This window comes from Rousettus aegyptiacus, unplaced genomic scaffold (assembly GCF_014176215.1).
Source record: "Rousettus aegyptiacus isolate mRouAeg1 unplaced genomic scaffold, mRouAeg1.p scaffold_m13_p_4, whole genome shotgun sequence".
NCBI lineage: Eukaryota > Metazoa > Chordata > Mammalia > Chiroptera > Pteropodidae > Rousettus > Rousettus aegyptiacus.
Window position 1 is genome coordinate 149,117,118 of NW_023416307.1, and position 27,127 is coordinate 149,144,244.

The 27,127-nt window shown below is 43.3% G+C and overlaps 1 protein-coding gene across 7 annotated transcripts in view; it reads right to left on the reverse strand.

Moving 5' to 3' along the window:
- SCN11A (sodium voltage-gated channel alpha subunit 11) overlaps positions 1-27,127 on the reverse strand; it is a 115,678-nt gene that overhangs the window by 58,855 nt on the left and 29,696 nt on the right. For all 7 annotated transcript variants that reach the window (XM_016124017.2, XM_036219736.1, XM_036219730.1 and 4 more), the window contains 4 exons: positions 13,125-13,244; positions 5,991-6,304; positions 2,645-2,763; positions 2,016-2,120 (listed from right to left, as the gene is read on the reverse strand). In XM_016124017.2, the coding sequence (XP_015979503.2) occupies positions 2,016-2,120; positions 2,645-2,763; positions 5,991-6,257 (491 nt within the window). In that variant the 5' untranslated portion in view covers positions 6,258-6,304; positions 13,125-13,244. The remainder of the gene's footprint in view (positions 1-2,015; positions 2,121-2,644; positions 2,764-5,990; positions 6,305-13,124; positions 13,245-27,127) is intronic.

A 27,127-nucleotide genomic window follows, 5' to 3' on the forward strand; every position in this document is an offset into this window, starting at 1 on the left:
TATTAACCACCCTAACCTAACCAACCACTTACAGAATATCATACCAAAAAATGGCAGAATCCAATTCTTTTTCAAGTGCACATGAAACATCCCCCAAGGTAGACCATAAAACAAGTTTCTCTTGTTTCAAAAGATTAAAATCTTACAGAGTATATTCTCTAACCACAATAGAATTCAATTGGAAATCAATAACAATAAGACGAGTAGGAAAACATGAAATATTTGGAAATTAAAAAATACACTTCTAAATAACTCATGGGACAAAGAAGAAATCACAAGAAAAAGCCGGGAATATTTTTAACCGAAAGGTAGTAAAAACACAAGCATCAAAATTTGTGCCATGCAGCTAAAGCAATGCTTAGATGGAAATTTATAACTTTATACAATTGTACCAGAAAAGAAGAAAGATCTAAAACCAACTATTTAAGTTTCTACCTTAAGAAGCCGGAAATAAAAGAGCAAATTAAAGTCAAAATAAATTGAGGAGGAAATTAATAAAGACTGAAACTTTCACATTATTGCCAGCAGGAAGACACAACAATGCTGCCACTTTGGATAAGTTTGGCAGTTTCTTACAAAGTTACTCATATATACTTATCATAAGATTGAGCAATTCCATGACTAGGTATTTATCTAAGGAAAATGAAAACATGTCCACAAAAAAAAAAAAAAAAAAAAGACTTTAATACAGAAATGTTCTTAATCATTTTATCTGTAATAGCCAAAAAAGCTGGAAACAGCCCAAATGTCCATCAACAGAATGAGAAAACAAATTGTGACATACCCATACAATGAAATACAACTCAGCAAAAAAAAAAAAAAAAAGGAAAAAAAGTTAGTGAATGCATCTCAAAACATTACACTAAGTAGAAGAAGCCAGGCACAAAAGTATGGTATCATACACACCATTCGATTCCATTTATATGAAATTCTAGGAAAGGCAAAACTAGTTTAGAGGGACAGAAAGCAGATCAGTATGTGCCTGGGATTGAGAGTGGCGGCAGGGGACTGGCTGTAAAATGCCATGAGAAACATTTGCAGGTTGTGGGAATGTCCCGTATGTTGATTGTGGTGATCTCTATCACATAAGTAAATATGTGATAGATATAAATGGTCTCTTAATATTTACTCAATTTATTATTCAGTGTATTCCTGAAAGACTAAAGCAGTAAATATGTTAAGTCAGAAAACAAAAAGAGAATATTTATCAAAATATAGTAATTTCTGAGCTAAAAAAATCAACTTGCATGACTGAATAACCAATTAAAAGTATAAAAAGTTAATATTTTAATTATACGAAGAACGCATTCAAATTGACCAGGAAAAAAAACAAAAACAAAAACATTACATGGGCAAAGATGGGAATACATAATTTACAAACTAAAATTAAAAAATTCGACCCATCTGGAAATTAAGGAAATACAAGTATTTTTAACTTCATAAAGTAAAGAAAAAAAAGGTAATGCCTCCAAGAATATAGTACAACTGCTGATGGCAGATTAATTGCTACGAACTTTGTAAAATTTTTTATCAATTATATGTTTAAAAGCACTAAAATGTACCTGTTGATCCAGTAAACCCATTTCTAAGGCTCTATCCTAAGAAAATAGTTTTTTAAAAGTAGCTTTATCAAAAAGATGCTCATTGCAATGCTATTTATAGTAGTAAAATACTAGAATAATTAAGTAAATTATGGTTTATTCATCTGACAAAATAATATGTAGCAATTAAAACTGATTCTTAGAAAGCTTATGTAAGCATAAAGAAAACCACTTAAAGCTGACATAAAATTGGTATGCGTACTGTTAATTACCAATGTAATTTAGAAAGATCTTTAAAGACACTCTTAATACACACACACACACACACACACAAAACCAAAACTGATTCCACCAGCATTTGTGATGGGGGAGTTGGGATTATGGGTGACTTTCTCTTTCACTATGTCTCTAAACTCTGGTGTAGTTATAATTCTTTTAGGTGTATTTGTTTAAAAACTCAGGACAGACACTTACTCAGCACTGCCGGTCTCTATGTTATTGTTGTCCTTCCCACCACGAGCTGTAGCCATGAACACGCAGTTGATGATGACAGTGCAAATGATGAACATGCTGAATAATGTGACCAGCGTCCGTTAAGGCAGGTACATTGCAGGACGGCATGCAGCCGAAGACGGGGATTTTTATTTCAGCGATTTAATGGAGGAGTGCGCTCTGGAGTTGGAAAAAGGGAAAGAGGATGGAACAAAAGGAGGAGGCCAGCAACGCTGAGTTCTCAGCTGAGTGTGAGCACCAGAGGATGAATTATATTGCAGAGCTGCCCCGCCTAGAAGCGAAGAACCACCTTCTGTGAGTCTCAGACCGTCAGACGTGTGGAAGGCCTCTGCTAGTGCTGTGTGGTGTGAGCAGGGCCTGGCCCCTGCTCTGGGGTCCCGGGGCCTCCGAAGCTGCCAGGTCAAAGGTGATTTTTCAGTAAGGTGGGTGGTTTGGAGGTGGTGGAGGTGGGCACTGCTGTGCTTTAGGGGCAGCCAGGATGCGCTGAAAAAATGAGCTACTTCTACTCAACGAACATGGGAACACCCTGGGGCTCTGCTCATGCACTTTCCCATGACCTGGACTCAGTAAAACATGCAACAAAAGGATATGAATGCACCGAGATTCTAATGGCTAAACTTCGTATTGAATTGAAAGGCCCAAAAATGAATAAGGCGCGCTTGGCACTGAAGCGGTAGATTGTTCTATTTTTGTTCAACACCATAAATGTCTGCAAAAGAACAAACACAATGGGAATTACATGTAGTGATTAAACAATATTCATCATGAGTTCATTTAGAGAAAATCCAGTGGGACCATTGGAGAGCTGTCACTCTGAAGTCCGAGGTACCTTCTGACCAGCCAACACAGTGACTCTGGAAACCAACAGATGTCCTCGTGTGGCTCGGGTCTCACTCAGAGCCCCAAGATAAGTGTAGGGCTGTGGATTGTTCACCCAACAGAATACTACAGAGGCCCCAGAGATGGAGCACAATGGGCCCTGCAAATAAAAAAATAGGGGTGAAGAGTAATAATTAGAGAAACAAAGCTCTTCATATTGTACTGCATGGTATGTATTGACACAGACAAGAACTAGAAGAGAACTTGAAAAGATGAAAATGAATTGAACAGTCACATTCAGCAGCTTATTCTAAATTATTTTGATTACTAATGAAAACTTTGTAATGAATCTCAGAATAGTCAGGGACCTAGAGAGTCCATATAGTTATGCTTCAGCAGTTCTACGTGATACAGTCTGCCAATCAATTCTAACCTTGAGGATCTTCAATAAAAAGTCATCAAGGTTTCCAGACCTGCTCTCTCCCCAGTTCCCCCCATGGACATAGAGGCAAATCTGCCCATGGTTCTCGGCTGGCAGAAGAAGCCCTAGAGAAGGCATCTGGAAAGGCATGTGGGTGTTTCTGCTTGTTTGTCACAATGACTGGAGGCTCTACTGGCCTTTCGTGGGTAAATTCACAGATGCCAAAGCCAGGACAGACCTGCCAAATGGTGCATTGTCCCCGACCAAGTGCCCAGTCGGGCCCCAATGAAGAACACTGAGCCTGTGCCCACTTCCTCCTAGAACATCTTCCTGGGCTCTGGGAAGGAAACAGACCCTGGACAACAGTTTCCACTCATAGGCTTCTAACTTTCACTCCAGACTTCCCTTTCTCTATTTAAGTTTAATAAAGCTGTCTTTTTATGTGTCCTTAAGGCTGTTAGCTACAAAACCCTTCACAGACCAAGGGTCATTCCTGTCTTCTTGGGTCACTGTTCCTTTCAGATTTGCAAAAAGTACCACTCGACATGCAATCGGGCATGTTCTCAGATAGAAAGACAGGCCTTGTCACCAAGGTCCACTGCCAACCATCGCCCTTCACTCACTGAGTCACTGGAACTTACTCATCTGCTGACCACCAGGCTGCAGGGACACATGTAGGTTAGGATATTTTCTGTTGCTTCTGTAACAAAATGAAATGGGCCACAGGGTTCTTTAAAAATCATGAGCTCAGGAGCCCAAGACCCACCTTGGGGATTCTGGGCCCTGTCTTTGGATAGAAAGACAATTTTAGGGCACAGAGTAAACCTCTCCTTGAGGCAGGTCACTCCAAATTAACAGGCGACATGATATGTCTCTGTTTCTGTGTCCTTTGATTTTGATATTTTATTCATGTCTCCTCTGACTGCTTTAAAATTTTCAACTAATGGTGTTGTTAACAACACTTGCCAGGGTTTTAATGATTAAAATGATAGGTACCAGCTCCTTCTGTCTGCTTACTGACATATCTCCACCTCTTTCCCTGTAGTTATTCAAAATGGAAGCTTCTGAAGAAAGGAAGTGACCTGAGACCAGAGTGAGAGCCCTTGGGTTTGAGTCCCAGGTCCACCCCTTACTAGATATTGGACCTAGCATAAGCCACTTCCCTTCAAGTCTGCAGTTTCCTTACCTGTAAGGTATTCAACCGCCACCACATATACCTCACATGACTGCTGGGGGCACTGGTCGTGTGAGGTCATGGGTGTGCGGAGGTCTAAACAAGTACCATGTGTTCTAATTTAAAGGGAGGACCCAGGCTGAGAAGAGATGGTTCTAGAACATCCACTCAGGCTAGAACAGAGCCTGTCCTCCCAGGACTGTCCACAACAGGGAACAGTCCCTCCCTCCCAGGTGTCCTCCTATCCAGCTTGAGGTAAAAGGAGGCCTCCAGCAGTTAAGCCACATTCAACAACTCTGTCTCCAAGAAGCCCTGGAATTCTGGGGCATAAGGAGAAAGAGAAATATTGGAGTATTTTTGCTCCTTCATCTCTCTTCCCCCTTCTTGTCCTTCCCATTCATACCCCACTTTCCTCCATATACACAGTCCCCACTTCACCTGGCAGCCCTAAATCTATTCCAATTCAAGGACATACGAACTAAGCAATCTTTCTTTGGAGAGATGGATTTCTCATGGTTTCTAGCAAAGGATGATCTCAGTATCCCACATTTTCTAGGGCTTCCTTCAAACTCCTCAGCCTCCTTCCCCCCTGACCTCAGTCTGGTGAGAAGAGTTTTCCATTCTCTGCTAGATCATGGTAGTAAGGTGATAGGGGCAAGGTTTTCTTAGCCTTTCCTAAAAGGATGGTCTGCAGAGGACTGTTTTCACTGCCTCAGGCTTTCAAACAGCCATCAGAGGAGGCCAGAGCTCACATTTCCTCATGCAAGAGCCCCTTTAAAGAACTTTTACTAGAATCTCCCTGCAAGCACTACATCCAAGTAAATGAAATAGCAAGCTTATCGCGATATCAACGTGGGATTTATATATAATCTGCATATGCCCACTTGACTATCATATTCTCGGATTTCATTTATTGAACACTGATCATGTGTCAAGTGTTGATCTAGGACTCTGACCTCCATAAGTCTAATAACAGCCTATTTCCTAAGGCTTTTTAGGGGTAAACTCTAAAAAGTTTTTGAGGTAAACTCTTGTTGCTGAAGTGGACGTTTCTGGAGAGTAACATTGATCCTTCATACCGGTATAATGCTTTACTACTTATAAAATGCTTCCATAAAATGTCTACGCTGTAAGGTAGGGAAAGCAGGCGTTATTCCCATTGTCCGGATTAGAAAAAATGAGGATTAGCGAAGTGATTTACCCAAAGTCATAAAGCCAATCACCTGAAATGGCTACACCCCCACTTTTCTGACTGCTAGTCCAGTCCTCTTTCCTAACAGCATTTTATGTTTTCTCTGCTCTCTTTTTAACCTTCCCGGGGTTCCTAGTCTTCATGCTCTTCCCCAAGACCTGCATTACAGAGAAAATGAGGACTAAAAGGAATTCTCAGGATTATGAAGGCAAAAACGGGGTGACAGCAACGGAGAAGCATGGCCTGCGCTCTGCGAACTCCAAGACTGGTGTTTGGAGATCCTGGTACCACCAGTTATAGTAGCATGGCTAGAACTCCCCATGGACCTACCTTATGGTTTCTGTAGAATGGGTCCAAGTCTTCCAGGGGCTTCGCTATCAGATCATGAGGAATGTCACCATACAGCTTGGGCAACTTCCTGGAGGCCTTCAGGTCAAGCTGAGGTCGAGGCTGGGGTTCTGCCGCTGTTGGGTCTTTGAGCTCCTTTTTCTCCTTTTGGATGGCAATCCTCTTCTCAATTGCAGCCAGAGAGTCAGAAGTGAAGGGACGGAAATTCCGCGCATCTGGGAAAATCACTGGGTAGCACCAGTCATCCATCGTCACCCTTAGGACAGAGACGAGCAGTGGCAGATCCTCAGAGAGCTCTGCAAGGTAGAAATCACACAGCCAGCTCTGGGATTCCACTCCCAAAGACGATGTCATGGGGGTCCACAAGAATTGATACTGAGGCGAAAGGACTTGGCAGCTTATTCGATGCGGGACAGGTCAGAAGGCGTGCCCACCACCGCGAATGCAGCAGGAACATTGGGCACAGGAAGACCAAAGCAGGGCATCATTCCTGGAGGATCGGGGATAAGGAGGGAACTGAGTTTGGGAACAAGGGGCGGAAGAGGCCCAGTCTCTAAAATTGAGACCAAAGCATGGATCAAGACAGTAGGACAACCAGCTGAACTGCTGAAGCGAGGTTTGCAGATGGCAGACAAGTGGCACCGTGTGAAGAGGAGAGGAAGTAACAGGGAATTGAGTGGCCCAAGACTATGAGTTGCAGAATCAAAACTAAGCACATAGGTCTTTTCTCATATTTTGGTCAACAAAGTTCTTAAAATGGAATGGAATGGAAACGAAAGAGCCATGAACACAGGCACGAACATTCATGCTAACATTTATGACCCTGTGCCAGCTCTCTTACTTCTGGGACCCACACCCTGCAGAAGTAAGACCCCAAGAAAGCAAAAAGGACTTGTCAAAGCTAAGATGGTCACTCTACCATGGGATGATAATTCTCCCAGCCCCTATCCCTGAAAATTCCTTCTACTAGGACTTTCTCTACAGCCCCAAGCTGAAAACTTGACTCTTAGGAAAAGTGATAGTGTTCAGGTTGAATGCCCTTGTTCCCCATGCCAGCCATCCTCTCTTTTCTTATTTACTGAACTCCAATCTAGGACAGACTCCCAAACCGCTCCAGGAACTTATGACCAGGACTCCAACAACATTGGTTTGTTCATTCGCTTAGTTCTGGGCATGATGTTAGGCTCCAATGGTGAAAAAAAAACACAGACCCTCCTCCTGATCCTACAATTATGCTGCCCGGGTATAGCGGAGAAGACAGATAAAAGACAGAAGATTACATTAGAGTAAGACAAATGCTACTATAGTGAGAAGTAGAGGGTGCTACATCTTGGCATAGGATAGGTGTCTAACTAATTTTGGGGAATCAGAGATGGTCTGCCAAAGCTTTAATGTCTCAGTCAAGACCTGAAGGAGATATCAGACTTAGATAAGAAAAAAGGGAACATGAAATTGTTGCAAGAGGAGCAAATAGCACGCATAGGGACCCCTGGGTGAAAAAGAATATGATGCCTGTCAACAAGTTTTATTAGCCAGGAAAAGGGATTTTGTGGAGCAGAACGGTCGGATAAGGCTCCAGTTAGCAATATGAGAGCACAAGGGGCCCAAAAATCCTTAGTAAAGACCATAGACTTCACCCTGAGGGTAATGAGGAGTTGCTAAAGGGTGGGCTATTATTATTATTGTTATTATTGTTGTTGTTGTTGTTGTTGTTGTTGTTGTTACAGAGGAGTAATACTGTCGGTGTTTTTTGTTTTTGTTTTTGTTTTTGCTTTTAATATCCCTCTAACTTGTGAGAATGAACAGGACATGGGATGGGGTGGTGAAGGAAGTGGAGAGGCTAGAATTGGAGAAATGATCTTGGGAACTATTGAAACAAATCACAACCGCTGAGGACTGTGGAGTGGATGGACCTGAGAGTTGCTTAAGAAATAGCCTTGACAAGTGATTAATGGGAAGTGAGGGATTTCAGGGACAATAAGGAACCAAAGTTCCCGGCTGGGGCAGCTGGGTCAACAGCAGTGCCACTCACTCAGACAGAGAGCACTAAGGAAGGAAGAAGCTTTGGAGGGAATAAATTCAGTTTAAAACGCATAGGGTTGATGCTTGTGGGACCAGCAAGTGGGGAGAACCAGGAGTCACTTGAATATAAAAGAATCACAGCTTATACATTAGGCTCTGAAAATAGTACATGAGGGGAAAAACTCAAACTAACATTGTTAAAACTTCCCTTGACAATCCCTCAGGAAGGAATATTGAAGAAACATCACAACTCATTGGTCAGCAAATTCAATGCAGCCAGCTTTCCTTCTATGCTAGAACCCATCACTCTTTCTTCAGTTAATCCCCAAAGTATTTGGATTGTGTTTAAGGGATTAAATAAAGGCAACATATGTGTCTCTAAACACAATAAGGGCAATGTGATGTTCACAGAATGTGAGCCGTTATGTCAACTGAAATGAAATATGGAACCGTAGATTCACTGCATTCTGTCCCATTCATTCAGATGTGCTTGGATGGTGGAATTGGCCATACTACTTAAATTACTCTCTCTCCCCTCCCGTCCTCTCCATTCTTCTTCCCTTCCATTCTACTCTTCTATCTCTCATAAACATGTACAATTGAATTTGTATAAATGAAGTGGGCATATAATGAGATTCTATTGTGTTTGGCTCTGGAGCTCATGAAAGACATTTAAGACAGGGACGAATTCTTTTGCAGGCCAATGGCATATGGATGCTAGCTGATCCTATGAAATGGATGAGGAAAGACCCTGTATGCAAAAACTGGACCTTTCGCTAACTTACAGCAAGGAATCTATTAGAGGGCTGCTGCCATAATAATGAGGCTATTAAAAAAGAAACTGGACACTCTGAGTCTGCTGTTGTGACCCTAGGGATATTCTGCCTAGGTTCTTGAGGGAAAGAGACATGATAGAAATAAAAACACACACACACAAAATAAAACTGACAATCCCTGAAATGACATACATTAAAGTTTGTTATAGAGGATGAAATAACTAAAGAACCACATGTTAAAGGTAACACTGAAAACTAAAAACTGACTCCGGATTTTTGGAAAATTATCAACTCAAATATATCTGACAAAATAAAACACATGCAGTAAAATTTTCTTATTAACTAAAATATTTGATAAAAAATCAAATATTTTTAATAAAAGAAGGGAAAAGTGGACTGTGGAAATATAGGCTACACGTGCAAAATTAATAAATTAATAAAAATCAATATGGCGCATACTTTAATTGATAAAATTTGGAATTATTCATATCTTCATTGTGAAATTTATGCCAAAAATACTTAATTCAGAAAATTTTCTGTGCAGGAAATGAATTGCATTGTATAGAAAATTGGTTGAAAAATTAAATTAGTTAAGTGAATTATTTTCCAAGCCTTACTAATAATCAAGTATGAAAGGAAATTTTTCAGATACTAAATGACTCTTTACAAAAAAATTAGTTGCATGTTTGCTCCTAAACAATAAAAGAGAATCCAAAAAAAAGGAGGATGCATGGAATCCAAGACACAGCATACCTAACCCAAGACTGCAAAAAAAAAAAAAAAAAAAAAATCTCGGGATGACTGCATTTCAATCGGCTTAATAAGCGATTGATTCAACTAAAAGTAGAGAGTCCACTGAGCCTTGACACTTGCAACATTCTCTTTCATGCAGCAGAAGGTCAGTGGCATCAGAGTTCATCCCTTTCTCTACGGGTTCAAACATGGTACCTGGTTTTAGAGGCCAGTAGTTACAAAATTATTATTTCATAAAAGTCACATATTCGTTATAAATTTTAATGATCTATCTATAGATAAAGCAGAATTAATTACAATTACAGAATAGAATTCAAATGTGATAAATGTTATACAATTTTATTACCAGCTGGGGTTGGAGAGAAAAAATAAAGGGAAGCTCAGAGGCACCAACTTCCTCATCCTGAGCACTGGAGAATCGAGACAGTCTAAGGAAGGTTGAGAGATCAAGGAATACAAGTGTAAATCTACCCCTTAAAATTATGCAGATAATTGAGTACAAATTCAAATTAAAAATTTAAGTAAAAAATCTGGAATAATCATGAGGATAGCAGAAAGATTAATGTCTATAAGCTAAATCCCTCATCTCACTTGGGGATGATCCAATAACTTCTGCTTAAACTTGAAAAATCGAGAAATAAAAGTATAAGAATTATTTAGAGTTAAGGAGACAATGAATGACAAAAAGACTAAAAAACTGAAATGGTTAAAACTGCGACTGAGTACATCGGTGCAGGTGGAGACATTTTGTTTTTCATGTTATATCTTTCTCAACACTTTCCTTCTGAGCTATTTCACTTATGTGCTTGTATGTGTTACTTTTGCAGGATTGCAAAAGGAATGCAAAAATCTTTTAAGGGCTCAAAACATCCTCTGATTCAAAACAGAGAGTCAAAATATCAGCTACAGCGACAGGTTCTAAATCTCCTTGAGTCATAAAGCAAACAAGCATAATCGCAACTTGCAGCCCTAAAGCAGGAGGCCAGTGACAGGGGAAATCACAGAGATTGGGACTCCCATGAGGAGGCTGCAAGACAAACACTTACCTAGGAAAGAGGGCCAAGGCCTCACTTCCCAAAGTGGAGACCCTAAATCCCTCAGGAATTCACTTGCACTTAAGATTAGGCAGCTCCAGGCTTTACTTCACATCTATAAGCTTTATAGAGGTATTTAGATCTGAACTCCAATCATTCATTCATTCACTTGCAGGGTGCTGGGGTTGCAACCTGAGATAAAACACCGTCCCAGTCCTCCAGGCTTCCACAGTAGTGTGAGGCATCAGGTAAATCAAGGACAGAGGATGAAACCACACAATGAGTATGGCCGCACTAAGGGGGGGCACTGGGTACTGTGGGACCCACCGGAGGGCACGGTTATAAAGAATTGAAAGTCACTGAGCTGGGAGTTAGGAGGTAGGTGTATGCATGTGTGAAAGCACTGAGGGTAGCAAAGGGTTTTGTTTCTTATTTATGACTCTTCCCATAATTATAAAAGTTATATAACCTCATTATGATGGACATCTTCAGTTTACCCTCCAGATCGCTCCCATCCTTCTCCACCCTGCTCAGTGCCCATGAAACTGATCCACGTGGACCCCTCACTGGGGTCCCTTGAACTCTGGTTTCTGGTTGGGTTTGGACAGTGAGAGGCACCAGCAAGAGACCCAGAGAACGGGAGAGAATGAGGTCAGGGTTTCCTCCCCGACTCTCTCCATTATGGCGGCCGTGAGCCACAGCTTCCATCAGGCGGCCCATCCACACAGCTCCCTCTCCAGTCCTGTAGCACCTCCGTCTGTTGCCCCTTCAGATGTGAGATGTGATGGCATCTCACCCCGCTGCACCCTCGCTTGTTTCTGCTCCTGAACTCTGCCCGTACCTTCGTAAAATGTCCCTTTAATAAAAGGTCCTAAAAATGCCCAGTTTGAATGTGCCATCTGTTTCCTGCCATGGCCCTTACAGAGTTGTCCACTAAAAAAAATTTTTTTTAGAAAACAAGGAAAGGAAATAACACCCAGAAACCAAAGCCACCCAATACACGCAAGTTCTAACATTTTGGTATATTTCTTTTTGTGCATAGTTACACAGCCATCATTGTCATGTATGTACAATTTCACATCGTGAACGTCTCAATTAATGTGTTATCACAAACATTTTTACGATGATAGGTATCACTGAATGTTCATCTGGAATTAAGGTGAATTATTTGTGATCTTCTCTTGACAGGCAGGAGTTTCGACCTCCTACTTTCCCTGACTAGTGTTTCTCCCTAGTTTTCCCTCTCTGTAGGAGCCAAAATGGACAACTTGATCCTCATACTTTACCCTAAAAGTAAACAAAGTCCCTGGGGAAGTCACCAAAGGTTTCCAACTGCACGCCCAGAACATTTTGATATGAATCTGGTCCACACAACCTGAAATGCCAAAGCCCACCCTGAGGTTAATATGAGCTACAAGCTATGAGCAAAGCACTGTGTCTAATGCTTTAAATGGATTATCTCTTATAATTCCTCCAAAAATCCATAAGGTGGATATTATTATAACACCTACATTTTACAGAACAAAACATGAGGGCTTAGAGAAATTGAGATACTTGCCTATGGTCACACGTGTGAGTGCTGGAGAATCTTAATCCCAAATTATCACCACCATGCAATCCACCTACCCGCCTAGTTCTTCATACTCCACGTTAAGACATCCCAAGGAAGCGAGAGAAAGGAATCAGGAGAAAGCCACACAGCTTCCAGCTGGGCCGGGTCTATGGCACTCTCACTGTGTGTGACATGCTTCCCAGGACATCAGCCTCACTGCCACCTCCCCAATCACATGTCACTCCCATATGTATTCCACTGGCGCTACCATGACACCCTCCTTCCCACCTAAACCAGACAGCCCAATGGTAGGTGTATACTTTAGGAGGCCCTTTGTCCGTTTGGGTGGTGGTCTGAACAACAAGTTCTTGTACTTCGTGACATATAAGCCAAGTTCACTAATGTGTGTTATGAAAAATAAAGTCCTTTTCCTCTGGCATAGATTATGTAAGAAAATCAGAAAGCAAATGAACATTAACAGACTTTAACACAATTGATCTCAATCTAAAACCAATGCCAAGATCAGTTTGCTATTTCTTCAGGGGGGAAAAAAAAAGTACACATTAATTTCTGATTAAGTTAACTGGGTACAGGGAATTCAGAAAATATTTGGAGGACTGCACCAGAGCCTCAGATGGAGACAAGACTTGAGCGCATCTTTATTAGAAAAGTCCAGTTTCTGACACAAAGCCCCACGTTGCAAGCATCTATCAGGCCAGCCAGCCATCTCCAGTCCCCATGCCCCCAGGCCTTCTCGGAGCATTTGAAAGGAGGACAACCACCTGATGGACCCCATCGCAGAGCCGCGCGTATCTTGTACCTAGTCTCTGCCTCTAATTTAAGCAGGAAATGGTTACGAAAAGGACTATTCTCCGTCCTAATGAAAAAGCAAACAAACAAAACAGAGCAAGTTCCACAGTGGCAAGTCCAGCCTTGAAAGGATGGAAGGACAGGGCTGCCCCCAGTCCAGAGGACTTACCTGCTTTCTGGTACGGTGGCTCCAGACAGCAGCCCCAGTGGTATCTCTTGAAGCTCTCTTCGGAGCCCGAGCTCCCCGCTCCTGGCAGTCAGAGCCCTTTCGGGAGGAGTAGCTCGGAGGCTGGGTGGAGAGTGGGGAGGAAAGCAAACGGGAAGAGAGCCAAAGTGATTTTAAAGAATCGTGTAGGAAACCCTGTAACCGGAGAAGTGACTAAGATGGTACTTACATGTATACTTTGGAAGCGTCCGCCTTTAATCAGTGCTTAATCTAACTCTGCGGAAAGCATCATTAATAAAGAAACAGGTTGTTTTTTTTTTCCTTTGGCCTCATCCAAGTGGGTGAGAGGATACAGAAAAGTCTGTGACAGCCATGCTGGGCTTCTGCGTTCGGCTTAGCCTGCAGGCCCCTAACCTAGGGTCTCGCACCCAGGACCGCCTGAGGCCCATAATGTGAAATTGTTCTTAAGGCACCCATTCAGCTTCCCCTCTGGTCTTTTCTCTTGTACCATCAACTTGGGGGTGTCAGACCAAGGGAAATACATGCTTGTGTATGCGGTTGTCATAAGGGACACCAGGAAGACCCCTTGGCCACCAAAGCATCTTCACAACGGACTTATCACCAAACCCAAACTACCCCGTATATATACGCCTGTTTTGTTAATTCTTGAAAGAAATTCAAATCTCTCTGAGAAGTGTCACATTGTAAGCTATTTTCAGTCATTGTCACCTTCCAGAGGCTAGCTGACAGCCAACTGTGACAAAGAATACAAGATGCGTGTTTACAAAGAGGCAGGAGGTAGGAAGTAGGTGTTTAAAGGAGTGTCGGGTTGGAATCACAGGCAGATTCGGTCCTGCCAGAAGGGACACTAAATACTAGTCAAAAGAACTGGCATCAGTCCCAGCCCCACCACTACGAGCTGCACGGTACTGGATGGATCAGTCGATTTCTCTGAGCCTTAATTTTCTCCTGATAAAACGGAATAATTCTCTCAAACATCCTTAATCTTAAGAAGCAAATGCGATAATAGCTGTAAAAACACTCTGCAAAGACCAGATAGAAGTATCTGTTAATTTTTAAGAAGGAAAATGCCTGGTTGTTTTTCTCCCTCTGCTGACTCAACACCTAGATCCCACAGAGAGGAACTGCAATCCGACATGGGATTAGTACTAGGCCTGGGCAGCGTATGTGACCTGACTCTTCAAAGCAGTGATCCGAAATTCCAAGCCCTTACCTGATTTTAGGGAGACTCTCAGAATAAGAGAGGACCAAAGAATAGGAGAAGTACTTAGAGTTAATGAGCAATTTTTTTACACAGATAAAAATGTGTGCACTTGAAAAGGTAAAGGAGACCTCTAAACCCATTATCTTAAAAAGGCTCTGGCCTTTTAAAAGATAAACTCTTTGCAAACATTATTTTCCTAAGCTATTAAGTCACATTCAGACTTCTTGCTCTTAAGTTTCAGAACATCTTTCCATATCCATCTTTGAGGTAAATGCAAATGATTCTAAATGTAAGGACTTAAGTGACAAAGAATAATACAGAGGCCACCCGAGTAGTACGGGACTTGCATTCAGGACTTTGCCCAGACTCACCTCTCCTTGCATTTGACAGATGGAGCAGAGCACCTGTGCTGAGTCCTCATAATAAGAGACATCAGAGCATGGCCAGGATGCCCCCCCACCACTCCCCGCATTTGGATCCCTGAAGCCATAGAGCATTGTCACCTCCCTCTAGTGCTAGCAGGCAGCCAGCCCTGCTAGTCTCAGTCCTGCCATCTGATAAGCTGACCAACTTCAACATCAGTGGCCAAGTAAGGTGAAGCAGGTTTAGCAGAGGCCACACCTCCCATATGTTTACTTAGCAAAGATGACATTGAACCTCCACCATTGCAGAGGACCCGAAAATACCCAAATAAGACCTGAGCCCTTGAGGAGCATACAGTCCATTGTACAACAGTGAAAGGTGTATAAAGAACTAAAAACAAACAAACAAACAAACAAACAAAACAAAACAAACAAAACAAAAAAACAAGAGAGAGCACATCAAAAGTCTGCAAGCAAGGTGCAACCAAGTTCCCAGCATGCAGCAGGGAACAACTCGTTCTGGGAAGCCTTCTAAGAGGAGATGGGATTTGAGGCTCAGAGGATGAATAAGAACTACTTGTCTCTGGAAAGCGGGGATAGGCTTTCCGGGAAGAGCGTGAGCGAGGACACACAGGCCTAGAAGAACAGGGCACGTGTAGAGAATCTCGGGCGGTTTCATGAGGATGGAGTGTTGACAAAGGGAAGAGGATAGAGGAAGAGGAGGCTTGTGCATGACCTTGCACACCACCTGAATTCCTCTGAAGAGTTTCACCTTGAACTTGTCTTGAGGCACAGACATGACACTGGCACTGTCGTACGCTTTTAATGATTCCTCTGTAGCCATCGAGTCTTGTTTCCTTAATGTGTACCACTGCTGACGTCTCGCTGACAGTAAGACATCCACCGTGCAAACAAACAGATGCTAACGGGGAATGCCGAGGGCATGATGCCGTAGCAGAAGACGCAAGTAGCCAAAGCGAACAACAGGTCTTTTGTGGGGGAACCGGCTGTGAGTTATTCTGGGGACACAGCTCTGAGGAAGCACAGAATCCATTTCCTAGGAAGCACTTACCTTCAGGGTTCTCTGGGAGATTCCTTGGTAGAACCTTATAGAAAACATGGCTGTGGAAGATAGACTATTATGACCTTGTTCACTGCTATGGCCCCATGCTTACAACAGTACACGTCATTTAATAGGCGCTTAATAATTATTTGTGAACGAATAAAAGAACTGCGAACCTCCCCACGGTCCTTTCTGAGACCCGGCCCTGGCTCCTCAATCCTAGGTGTCTGGTTCCGGAAGGAAGCCCCGGCGGGGCCTCCTTTGTCACGTCTTGCTCTTCACTCTCGTCCTTCATTTCCAACCAGCCTCGCCTAGTACAAGCCCTTCTCACCCCATATCCAGACTGGCACGATGGCCTTCCCAGAGGACAGTCCGCCCCAGCCCCTTCCTGGTAGACGGTCCCCCACACTGAGCGGTCCTGCTCCAGCGCATCTCGCTCTTCTCTGCGCCCCGCGCTGCTCGGGTCCTGCACCCACTCCGCGTATCGCGAGGGCTGCCCTCCTCTTGCCTTCATCCTCACTGCTTTCCCCAGGCCCTCCACGTCCTGCTACTTCCACGAAGCCTTTCCCGTGTCACTCCGATGGAACAGTGTGTCACATAATTTCATGGTCAGTTCCACACTGTTTCAAAATTATTTTAGATATTATCTTTGCGTTTTGGTTTGGATTTTTCCAAAAGCATTAGACAAGCACTTCGGTGCAGGAATTTATTTGGGAATGATCACAGGAAACAGGGGTGAGAGAGGGAGGAATAAAGTCTAAGAAGACGTGAAAAAGAATGTGCACTTGAGATGATTACTTTATGGCCTACTGGGGCTCAGCCTCCCTGGGGAGCCTCTCGGCAACCATGTAGGGTGTATTTGAGAACTAGGAGGCTGGGCATTTATCTTCTGGCTCATATCCCCTGTTGGCTGAGGGTTGTCCGCAGGGACATCATGTTACCCTAGCCTCCGAGATGGCCCCAATGACCCTCAGCTCTGATATTCGTGCTCTTATGTAGTCTCAGACCAAATTAAACAGCTATAACCAACATGACATTGCAGAAGTGACGATGTGTAATTTCTGAAGGCTCAGTCATAAAAGGCGAGGTGGCTTCTTCCTCGTTCTTTTGGATTACCCCTCTAGAGGAAAGTAGCCACCAGGCTGTGAGAACACTCAATCAGCCGTGTGGAGATTTCATGTGAGGAAGAACCGAGATCTCTTGCCAATAGCCAGCACTAGTTTACCAGCCATGTGAGTGAGCCATCTTGAAGCAGATCCTCCTCGTCCAGTTAGGCATTTACTTCCCTTTGACCTCCAAATCTCTGGGCTCTGCCCGCTCGTGGGCTGAGAGCGCTCCCAGGGCTCTGGAGAGAGCACTGGGACAGAACAGCCAAGGGAAGCCAGGCAAACCCTTGAGGCAGGAATGCTGTCAGCATGTGGGAACAGTCCACCGCAGCTCTCGCTGAAATCAGAGGTAGGCCAAGGGAATGTGACAGACGTCCCAAAGCACCTGCTATACTAGGAAACTTCTAAAAGATGGTTCCTGTGTATTCTCTCCCCTCCACAGGGTTTGCACGTACAGGTATGTACTGAGCAAAAAAGCTTCAATGCCCAGATCACGCACAACAGTGAAAACTGCTCCATCCTCTAACTTCCACAGATCCTTCCTTTTCCTATAGTTAACATTTAGATCGCTCTGCCTCCATTTTCTAATATGCACTATTGACGATTCCTTTGGCTGCAAGTATTCAACATCCTAAGCCCAGCACACAGTATTAGCAACAAAGAGACTTTACTGGCAGAGAACAAGGATGTTACATAGAATCCGAGGAAAGAGAGGTTCCTGCAGACACACATCAAACGGGGTGAAAAGGTGAAGACCTGCAGGAACCTCAGAAGGCCCGTCTCATCTCTCATTCCCAGAGCTCTTCCCCAGCCTCTCTGCTCTCCTGTCTCACTTCACACTGGCTGCCTCTGGTCCTCGCTGACCTGACAGAACACGGCCGCCCTCGACCACAGTGTTCACATGCTGATCCCTTTCATTCCCAGACACAGACTTCCCAGGGAAGGAGCTGAGTGACCCCGCCTGGCTCAGGGGCCTGACTCGGAGCCCATCGGTGGAGGTCAGGCAGCTCCCGCTGCCAACCTGGGCATGGATCTGGGAGGAACGGTTCCTAAAGAACTTCCGAATGGGGACGGCGCCAGCATCACAATGTTTCAAAGATAAATGAGGCGGTATGTACTAACTTCCCTTTGTACACTTTTAAATGTTACACAAAGGTACAACTATTGTTATTCGGAATCCGGTATAACGTAGAAAGGAAACATGCGCGTGCGCACACACACACGAGTTAGAAGTCGAACGCCGGGCCTGGAATTCCACCTTGTTCTGCCACCTAATAGCCGTGTGATCTCCTTTAAAAATTTCTCTGAGCCTCAGTTTCTTCATCCAGAAATGGTACTGACGACACCTACACTACAAAATATTCACGAGACTTAAGTAATCTTGGGTAACGCTTTGTAAAGTACAAACTGAAATAAATGTATGTCGTTGTGGTAAGAGTTAGCACTTACATACATGGTCTCCCGCTAGGTCCCCGCCCCACACAGGGACACGAATACACCCACAATCCAAATTCTTTATATCCACCACAGCCCCTACCACATTATGCTCCAGCAAGTAGGAGCTACAGTGGACTGCTGACTGATTTGTGCAGGAGGGAGGGGGAGGCGTTGGTGGGAAGGAGGGAGGGAAGGAACAAGGCCGGCACGCCGCCAGCCTGAGACTGGAATAGGTGGCCAAGTCTACATGGAAGCCCGGCGAAGGGACTGGCTGGACGTCAAGAAGGATATAATTAACTTAGGAATCACGATAAACTTGTAGCCACACTTAATAGGTTTCAAATATTTTCTCAATCTACCCTGGCTTCGTTCTTCTCTGTTTGCTCTTGTTAGGGAGGAAGGGAAGAGAGAAGGGCATGGAAAAGTCTTAAAGGGGCAGCACCACCAAGCTTGTGGAAGAGAAGAACAGATCCCGGCTCTAAACGAAAACTCGGCGGCCTGCTGGGACATCAGCTGTCTTCGCTGCTGCCCCTCAGAGAACCCACGGAGGAAAGGAGTTATGACAAGGGTCACGTCTGACCTGGCTGTGAGGCTGCTTTCCTCAGCCCCCATCCCTGTCCCCCCTCCCTACCCCAATCCACCATCTCTTAGAGGCCGCAGGTGGTCCAGGGGCTTTGGTTCAGTGTCCCCTAAAGACGAATGCCCTGAGTGCTTTTGGTCAGCTTTCTCTGCTTTTTCCTGACTAGGTAGAAAGTGGATGTTGGTATTTGGGAGCAAATTTAAGTGCATCTGGAAAGAATTCACAATGTGTATAGAAGAGAGACAGTGTCTGCGACTGTGATTCAAGTTACAATTCACAAGAAACAGAATGGCTGGGTGTCACAGAAGGCTGAGTGTCACAGGATGGCTGGGTGTCACAGGAGAAACAGGAAGACCTTCTGCCTCAGTTTGGCATGTGGCCTTGGGTTCATCACTTCAGGGCAAAACCTGAACTTCATGAGGCTCAGTTCTCTCTCTAAAATCCTGGGCACAAAAACTCCTCTGGCTACCTTCATATAAGGGGACCCGACCAAACCCCCAGGCGAGCTCGACCCTGTGGCCATTTGTCACCATTTCGGGTAGGCGTCCTTTTACCTGCAACAGGTCAGTCACCTGCCTACCCCCTTGCTGTTGCCGCATCCACATCCCTCTTGGCTTCCCCAGCCCCCCTAGACCCCCAGTTCTTTCTATTCACCTCAGTTCGCTACCACCTTTCCTCGGGGGAATGAGGCAAATTTCTTTCAATGCCTTTAGCATAACAGTTTCAAAAATACCCTCTCTATTTTTTTTAAATGCACACCCTTGGAGATTTACCCTTCACCTCAAGCAATCTGTCTGAATATTCCTTTCAAAGAAATAACATGCTCTCTGCAAAAGTCATTTTGGTAAATAAATGTGTCTCCACATTTGGATTGCCATCATTTAGAATTAAAGGTACCATTGTTTTATTTATTTATTTTTTTGCTGTCAATTTTACATTTAATTTTAGAAATTAAAATGGATAACAGAAATCTTAACTATTGTTGTTGCTGTTGTTTTCGAGGTTTTATTTTTAAGACATTTTAGCCAAGAGACACTCGAAGCGAGCGTAGTGTGCAGAGCACTGGGGTCCCTCCACGGCTTCTCGTTCTTCCGCTTGCTCTCTCGGATTATCGGTGCTCTGGCCAGTCTGGCCCGTTAGCAGTCCTGCTCCTGGGAAGCCCCTGACCCACTCCTCCCACAGCACCCCGGCTCCCTCACCTCCCCACTCTTGGACCTATCCTCCACCATCAGGGAGCCCAACAGGCCCTGAGGTAGAGGCAGATCTGCACTGAGAACCCCTGTGGGGGGCGGGGTGCGGAGCCAGGGTCTCAGAGCCTCAGTGACTCAGCCCCTACTGCCCCAGTTCTGTTTTCGCCTCCCCAGCCCCAACCCAGAAACACGAGTATCCGGTGCAGGTCCCTGAGAGCCCAGGTATGCATTCACACTCATTCATACACGCGTGTGCGTGCACACACAAACACACACAGCCCAGCAAAATAAAGATGTGGAAGTAAATAGACCCAGGAAACCTAAAACTTCATTGAGGCCACTACCTGATTTCTTTTGTGAGGTTGAGCTCGCCATACGCCAAAAACCATGGGGTTAAGAAAGGGAAGCTTACAGGCAAGAGGAGACAAACGAGCAAGCAGGCAGGCAAAGGGACCCCCTAACTGGCACTGGCCTGGTTACGGCTCACCTCCCTGACCTCACCTCACCTGCCCTGGTGCTAGATGGGGGCTCATGCCCAAATGCCAGCCATGTCCCCGCCAGACGCCCGCATGGGCTGCCCTCTCCCCGACTTCCTTCCCAAATTCACATCGACATTCAGAACTCAGTTCAAGTTCTCCCCTTCAAGGAGCTTTTTCACAGAAATATCTTACTTTACTGTCACTGACAAACACTGTCCCTTCCTTTCTCCTATGACCATTTCATGCTGGACGAGTCTCATTGCCTCAGTTAGATTAAAAGCCGCCCAGAGCAAAGACTGTATCCTCTTCCCTTACATCTCTCAGCACCCAGCCTGGAGTGGATGCTCATAAATTAACATTCGAGTTCGCTATTAAATGGGATGAAAGACGCTAGATGGGTGATGGCTCAGCTGCTTTCAGAAAGACACTTGTTTTTCAAAGCTCAAGGAAAAGCAGGAGGAGGGTGGGAGAGAGGGAGACAAGGAGGGAGGGAAAGCACTCTCTAAAAGCTTATGGAATACACAGAAGAGCTGAGCATCAGAACAAAGTCTCATTTAAAAGGGCAAAGGAAACACTAGATGGCTGTTAATGGTGAACTGAATATGATAAATTATTACTTAATTCACTTGGTTTCACTCCTTGTTGTTATGCACAGTTAATTGGAGGGAACGAAATGCTGGGACTGCCTGAATGGGGTGGGAGGTAGGAGCAATCTCGGGCTTGTAGCTGCTCCAGGACCATAAAGCCATCATGTAGGAGCACTGGGCCAACTTCCCCCCAGTCTCCTGCAGCAGCCAAGTCCTATTTACCGATCCGCTGGTCCCTCTTGGGCTGGAGCCTTTGGCAGCCAGGTGGCTTCGGGGGGGGGGGGGGGGAGAATCAGAGGGGTGCGCTGAGTGGCAGGAGGTCCCCCAGTGATCCCCCAGGGTCTGAACACCAACCTCGCCCCCACTGGGCCCCCCCACACAGATGTTCTCTCACCTTAAAGAAAGCCAGATGGCCTCAACAGCAAATTTACTCTCACGTCAAAAACTTGGTTTTTTTACTGATTTTTTTTTCTTATGCTTCTATTTATTTGCTATATACATCCTAAGTTCCTACTAAATTATAAAACACTTCATGGGGGAGGGGGTCAAAAGAGACACAGAAATGAAAAAGAAAAAAGTTTCTGTCTTTACTCAGTTGGGAGGACAGATACAAACATATTGAACATAGAAAAAATTTTCTAACACTTAATTCAAGACAAAGAATCTCTTAGAGTCTGGGATTTTATTAATAATCCTGTGGCCCAAAGGGAGAAGAGGTGGGCAAAGCAAGCCTGATAACACCATCAGCAAAAAAATTTAGAAACATAAACAAGTGCTACAGACCAAGATTTCACAAGCAATGTTTACATGACAATTAATCAGCAAGGCTTAGAGAGTTATAGTTACATGATATGGGAGACAATATTAAAATGTCGAAGTCTATGCGTCTACAAGATAGTTTTGCAAACATATCAAAAGACATTTTTATGATTACAGAAATAGAAAAAGAAAGTTATAAGACATAACACAGGTCTAAATTTGAAGACCATGTCCCTTTTTCTAAACATGCATTTAAATTTATATTTAGTCTTATATTTAAGGACTATTCTCAACCTTCAGTTTTATCACAAGAAAAAGTTTTTAATTGCTATACTCCTTTCAATAAAGCTTTTTTGTAAATAAATGTGGTCTCAAGAGAAAAGGTTTTTTCACAAGTCTGTTAATTAGAGGCTCACAGGCTTGCCTTGCAGTCAGGAGTCAGTGCTAAAAAGGGAGAAACATACATATATATTATTTTTAATATATAAATATACATATCAGAATTAAAATGCTAACAAAGAAAGGAATATGGGGTAATGATTTTTACATTAGAAAATGTGATGCTTAAAGAAGACCCTGGAGTGACATTTCCATCAGCATGGGGTGTTAGGTACCTTGAATAATTCTTGCAGCTGAAACAACTAAAATATTAGATAATTAAAATATTAAAAGATGAAAAATTACAACATTTAAAATGCTCTTAAGACTCTACAGATAGAGACAACAGAAGGCCCGGGATGGAAGAGAGTGTTGGCGCCAGCTTTTACCTAAAAGCTAAGCCCTGGAAACCGTACGCTTCCATTTAGGTGACGGCGCTGGGTGTGGGGTGGGACAGAAAGACTGGGGGGCCCGTGTAAAGTGGGATAGTTGAGAGGAGTCTCCTGCGAAACGCTGGAACATCGAAGGTCTTACGCACACAAGAGAAGGTGAGCAAGAAATAAGATCTGCCTCCAGAAGGAGGCTGGCAGAGGCAAACCCCAATCCTTCCTAGAGGAATTCTGCTCTGATCCAAGCCTGAGCAGTACTCACAGTAGGGTTTTAATAAAACTTAGCAGTTCACAATCAAAATCACAAAAGATACAAGGAAATAAGTCACAGTGAGTGAGAAGTAAAGTAGTAGACAACATAAAGATTTTAGGTACTAGAATTATCAGATAGGAAATTTAAGAACCAATAGAAAAGCTTACAAATATGAGGAATAAAGAGCTTATAGAGAATGATCTTTGCAAATTTTAAAATGAAACAAAGAGAATGTCTGGAAACTAAAAGTTTAGCAATTGTTATTAGAAATGTAACACACAAGTAAACAGCAGATTAAACACATATAAAGAGAAAATTTTAAAACTGGATGATAAATATAAGAAAATTAGACCACAATGCAGCACAGAAACACAAAATGATGCAAAATAAGTAAGAATGGTTAAGAGACATGTAGGATAGATTAGGGCCTAATATAAATATAATTGAAATTCAAAAGGAAATAATAGAGAGAATGAGAAAGATAAGATTCAAAGTACATTATAATAATGGAGAGAAATTCCCAGGATTGTTAGGAAAACATTAATTTTCAAGTCCAAGAAGCTCAGCAAATCCAAAGAAAGATTACAAAAAAGAACAATCAAAAAAATTTCAGAACATCAACAGTAACTAGGTTCTGAAAGCTGCCATTGAGAAAAGACAAATTGTGCACCAATGAATGGCAATTTAATTGATGGCTGGCACCTCGACGGCAACAAAGAAATCCAGAGAGGGACAAAATAAAATATCCACTGTGCTGAAAGAAAAAAGTCAACCTAAAATCCTATGTTGACAAAACCATCTTTCAAAAACAACAGTGAAATATAAACAATTTCAGACAAAAACTCGAAAAGTTTACTATCAAGGATCCTCATGAAAGAAAGTTCTAAAAAATATATAACTCAAGCCAAAGAAAAATTTTTCTACATGGAAAGTCTGTGTGGCACATGAAAGGATGGCAAGTATAAATATGTTAATATGTGGGTAAAGCTAAGCAAACACTGACTTTAAAATTAGTGATAATAACAGTAACAATAATAATAATGTCTAATTTGAGGGGTGAACTAGAAATAAAATACTAGGTAACAGGGAGAGAAATTAAAGCATCCTTGGGTCCTTGCATTGTCTAATTCAGCAAGAGTAAAATGTTGATTAAACTAGTGTAGGCATATTAAACTAACTTGCTAAGAAATAGACACAGAATGTGTAACTTCCAAACAAGTTGAGAAGAAAATTATTAGAAAAAAATTACTTTTTTAAAAAAAGACAAGAATGGAGATTGCTGAGCATCATGCCAAGTGAAATAAGCCAGTCACAAAAAGACAAATACCGAACGATTCCACTTACATGGGGTACCTGAGCTGTGAATTTGTAGTGAATTTGTAGTGACTGGAAAACACAGTAGTAGTTTCCAGGGACGGTGGGGAGGGAAGAAGAGGGAATTGTTGGGTGAGTGCAGCGTTTCGGTTTTGCAAGATGAAAAGAGCTCTGGAGATTGGTCTCACAAAACTGTGAATAGTACCTAATACTATTAAACTACACACTTAAACACTGTCGACGGTAAATTTTATGTTATGTGCAGCTTACCACAATTTTTTTAAAAGAGAAAAAGAATAGAAATTGTTTTAGAAATAAGAAAGCAGAAAGTACAATATGAAAAGAAAACATAATAAGGTAGTAGAAATATATCTTAGTATATCGGTTATCACGACAAACGTAAATGGGATGAACTCTCTAGTTTCAAACGATGTTGTCCTATTAAATTTAAAATAACCAGTTATATATGTTTGTCATGAGACACAACCAAAACATAAAACGAAAACACTGAAAGTCAAAGAACAAAAAATACACACACTGTCATCTTTATGAGAATTGTTTCAGCTGTCACGCACTCAAAACATCCACTCACACCTCACATAAGACATTTTTTAATGCAGGAGACTTTACTGAAGGAGACAATGCCAGGGACTTCATATCGCAGAAAGACAAACCGTTTCAAGTCAAAGGCCGCACGCTGCTGGTCTCACTAGTTCTTTGGTCACACTCCCCAAGCCCCAGACCTCAGGCAAGCTCCCTGGCCTCCTCCTCACCCCTCACCCCCCACCCCTCCCACCTGTGACCTTCCTGCTTCTCACGCCAAGCAATTCAGCTTTCTCCAGTCCCTTCATCCAAACTCAGAGGACCCTTTCTCCACAGAAGGCGGTGATTTACCACGACCTCTAGAACTAAAAGAGCCGGGGAACTCATTTAATATCTGCTACTGCCCTGAGTGGGGATCATTTGAGAGCGGTGGTTCCTAACTGGGAATGAGAAGTAAACCCTGCGGAGAGCCTCCCATCAGTCCCTCTTAATCAGATGTCCTATGGTAGATTTAGAGCCATGTACAGCTCTGTTAAATAAAAGAGAAAGCATAACAAAAATTACCATTGCTGAGTACATAGTGATTACTCAAAAAAAAAAAAAAAAAAAGAGTGGGTTTCTGCTCCACTCTGAATTTTCACCAGCCTAGTCCAGCTCTCATAATTTGTCTGAAATGCTGGCATGGTTTCCACTCTGGCCAGACTGATTCCTCTTCCTCTCACCCTCCATCAGCCCTGCACACGCCACTTCTGAGACCAGGGCGGCTCAGAAGGCCTGGAGGACTTCCCATTAGCTATTGAATAAGAGTCACATGACCCCGAATGAGTTGCTAAACCTCTCTGTGCCTCAGTGTCTTCATCGGTAAATTATAGAAAATAATTCACGTGAGATCATGAGTTTGATATGAGAATGAACACTGCCTGACACATCCTAAGTGTTCAACAAATGTGCCGTTACCACTGTTTGTGTTACTTTTTTTGTTCTTTCTTGTTTGGGTCACAACTCTCTACCCTACAGATAAAGCTGCACAGTGTGGACCCTACTCTCACCTGCCTTTCTGGACTCGTTCCCCACTATGACCCAGATTAGATCATCTCCCTTCCCCCTAAACATGCCTGCGAGTTCCCACTCCTGCACTTTGGCACACTCTGTAAGTTCCACTTGGGCTGCATGTTTTTTCTCTCTACATATTGATTCATAGGCAGATGGGCCGTTTCTGAAAAGTATAACTCCAGTGTTACCTTCTCTCCAGACTTTTCTCTTCTGGCTACCATCCTTTGGCAGATCTGTCTCACTTCTTGCCAGTAAAATTTGAATAGTCAAACCACCCTCAGCCTCTCCCCACCAACAAATATCGCCATCCTCAACGCTTCCAGAAACTCTTTTCCCCCTAGAGGAACATCACTGGTTGCCTTTGATGTGCCAGGCAGTCAGAACTTTCTACGATATTGTATTACTCATCACAACCACCCGCATAATGAGGGTATTATCATCTCTACTTTACAAACGAGGTCACAGAGCTGCTGGCGGAGGGGCTACGATTTCAACCCAAGTCTGCTTCCTCCAGCGCCTATACTCCTTTCACAGTAGCTGTCTCTCTACTACGTTCACTATCTTTGCTGGTACTATTATCATTTTTATTTAGATCAGGTCAATTTTTAATCACAAATGTATTTTTTTTTCAAAAAATATCTATGTCATTACTGTCTGTTAAAAATAACGCTTGCCATAAGTAAAAAGTAATTGTAAAAATACTACAGTGAAGATAACATGATGTGATCAGATTTTAAACATGAAAACCAATGCCAAAGACGAGCGCTCTGACGCGGCTCCTGGGCCCGGTGTGGCCTGGCCGTGCCTGGCCGTGTCCCCCGGTCTCAGGCCCCTCCACTCTTCCTCTTCCCATCTCCACTCTGGCCCCTGTCGCTTTCTTTCTGTCCTTAGTGCTTCCCATGCCTCTTGCAGCCACGTGCTGGGTGGGCCCTTGCTCAAAACCCCCACACTCTCGGTTTACTTAAACTCCTTCAAATCTCTGTGTAAGATTTTCCTTGGAGGAACATTCACAGGCCTCCCTGATTGGGCGAAATCCTCCCACTCTAAGGCCTCAGAGCACTGTGGGTCTCTCCTGACCCCAGTGGCCATTTTCCATTTGTTTATGGGGTCAGTTAACATCTCTCTCCCCCTCTGGATTATGTAAACTCCACCAGGGTTATGGCCATTCCTGGTTTTGTTCACCATTGAATTTCTAGAATCAAGCACGGTGCCTGACACAGTGTAGGTATTTAATAGTATTTGCTGAATGAATGGGTGAATGGATGAGGAATGAATGAATGAGAGTGAA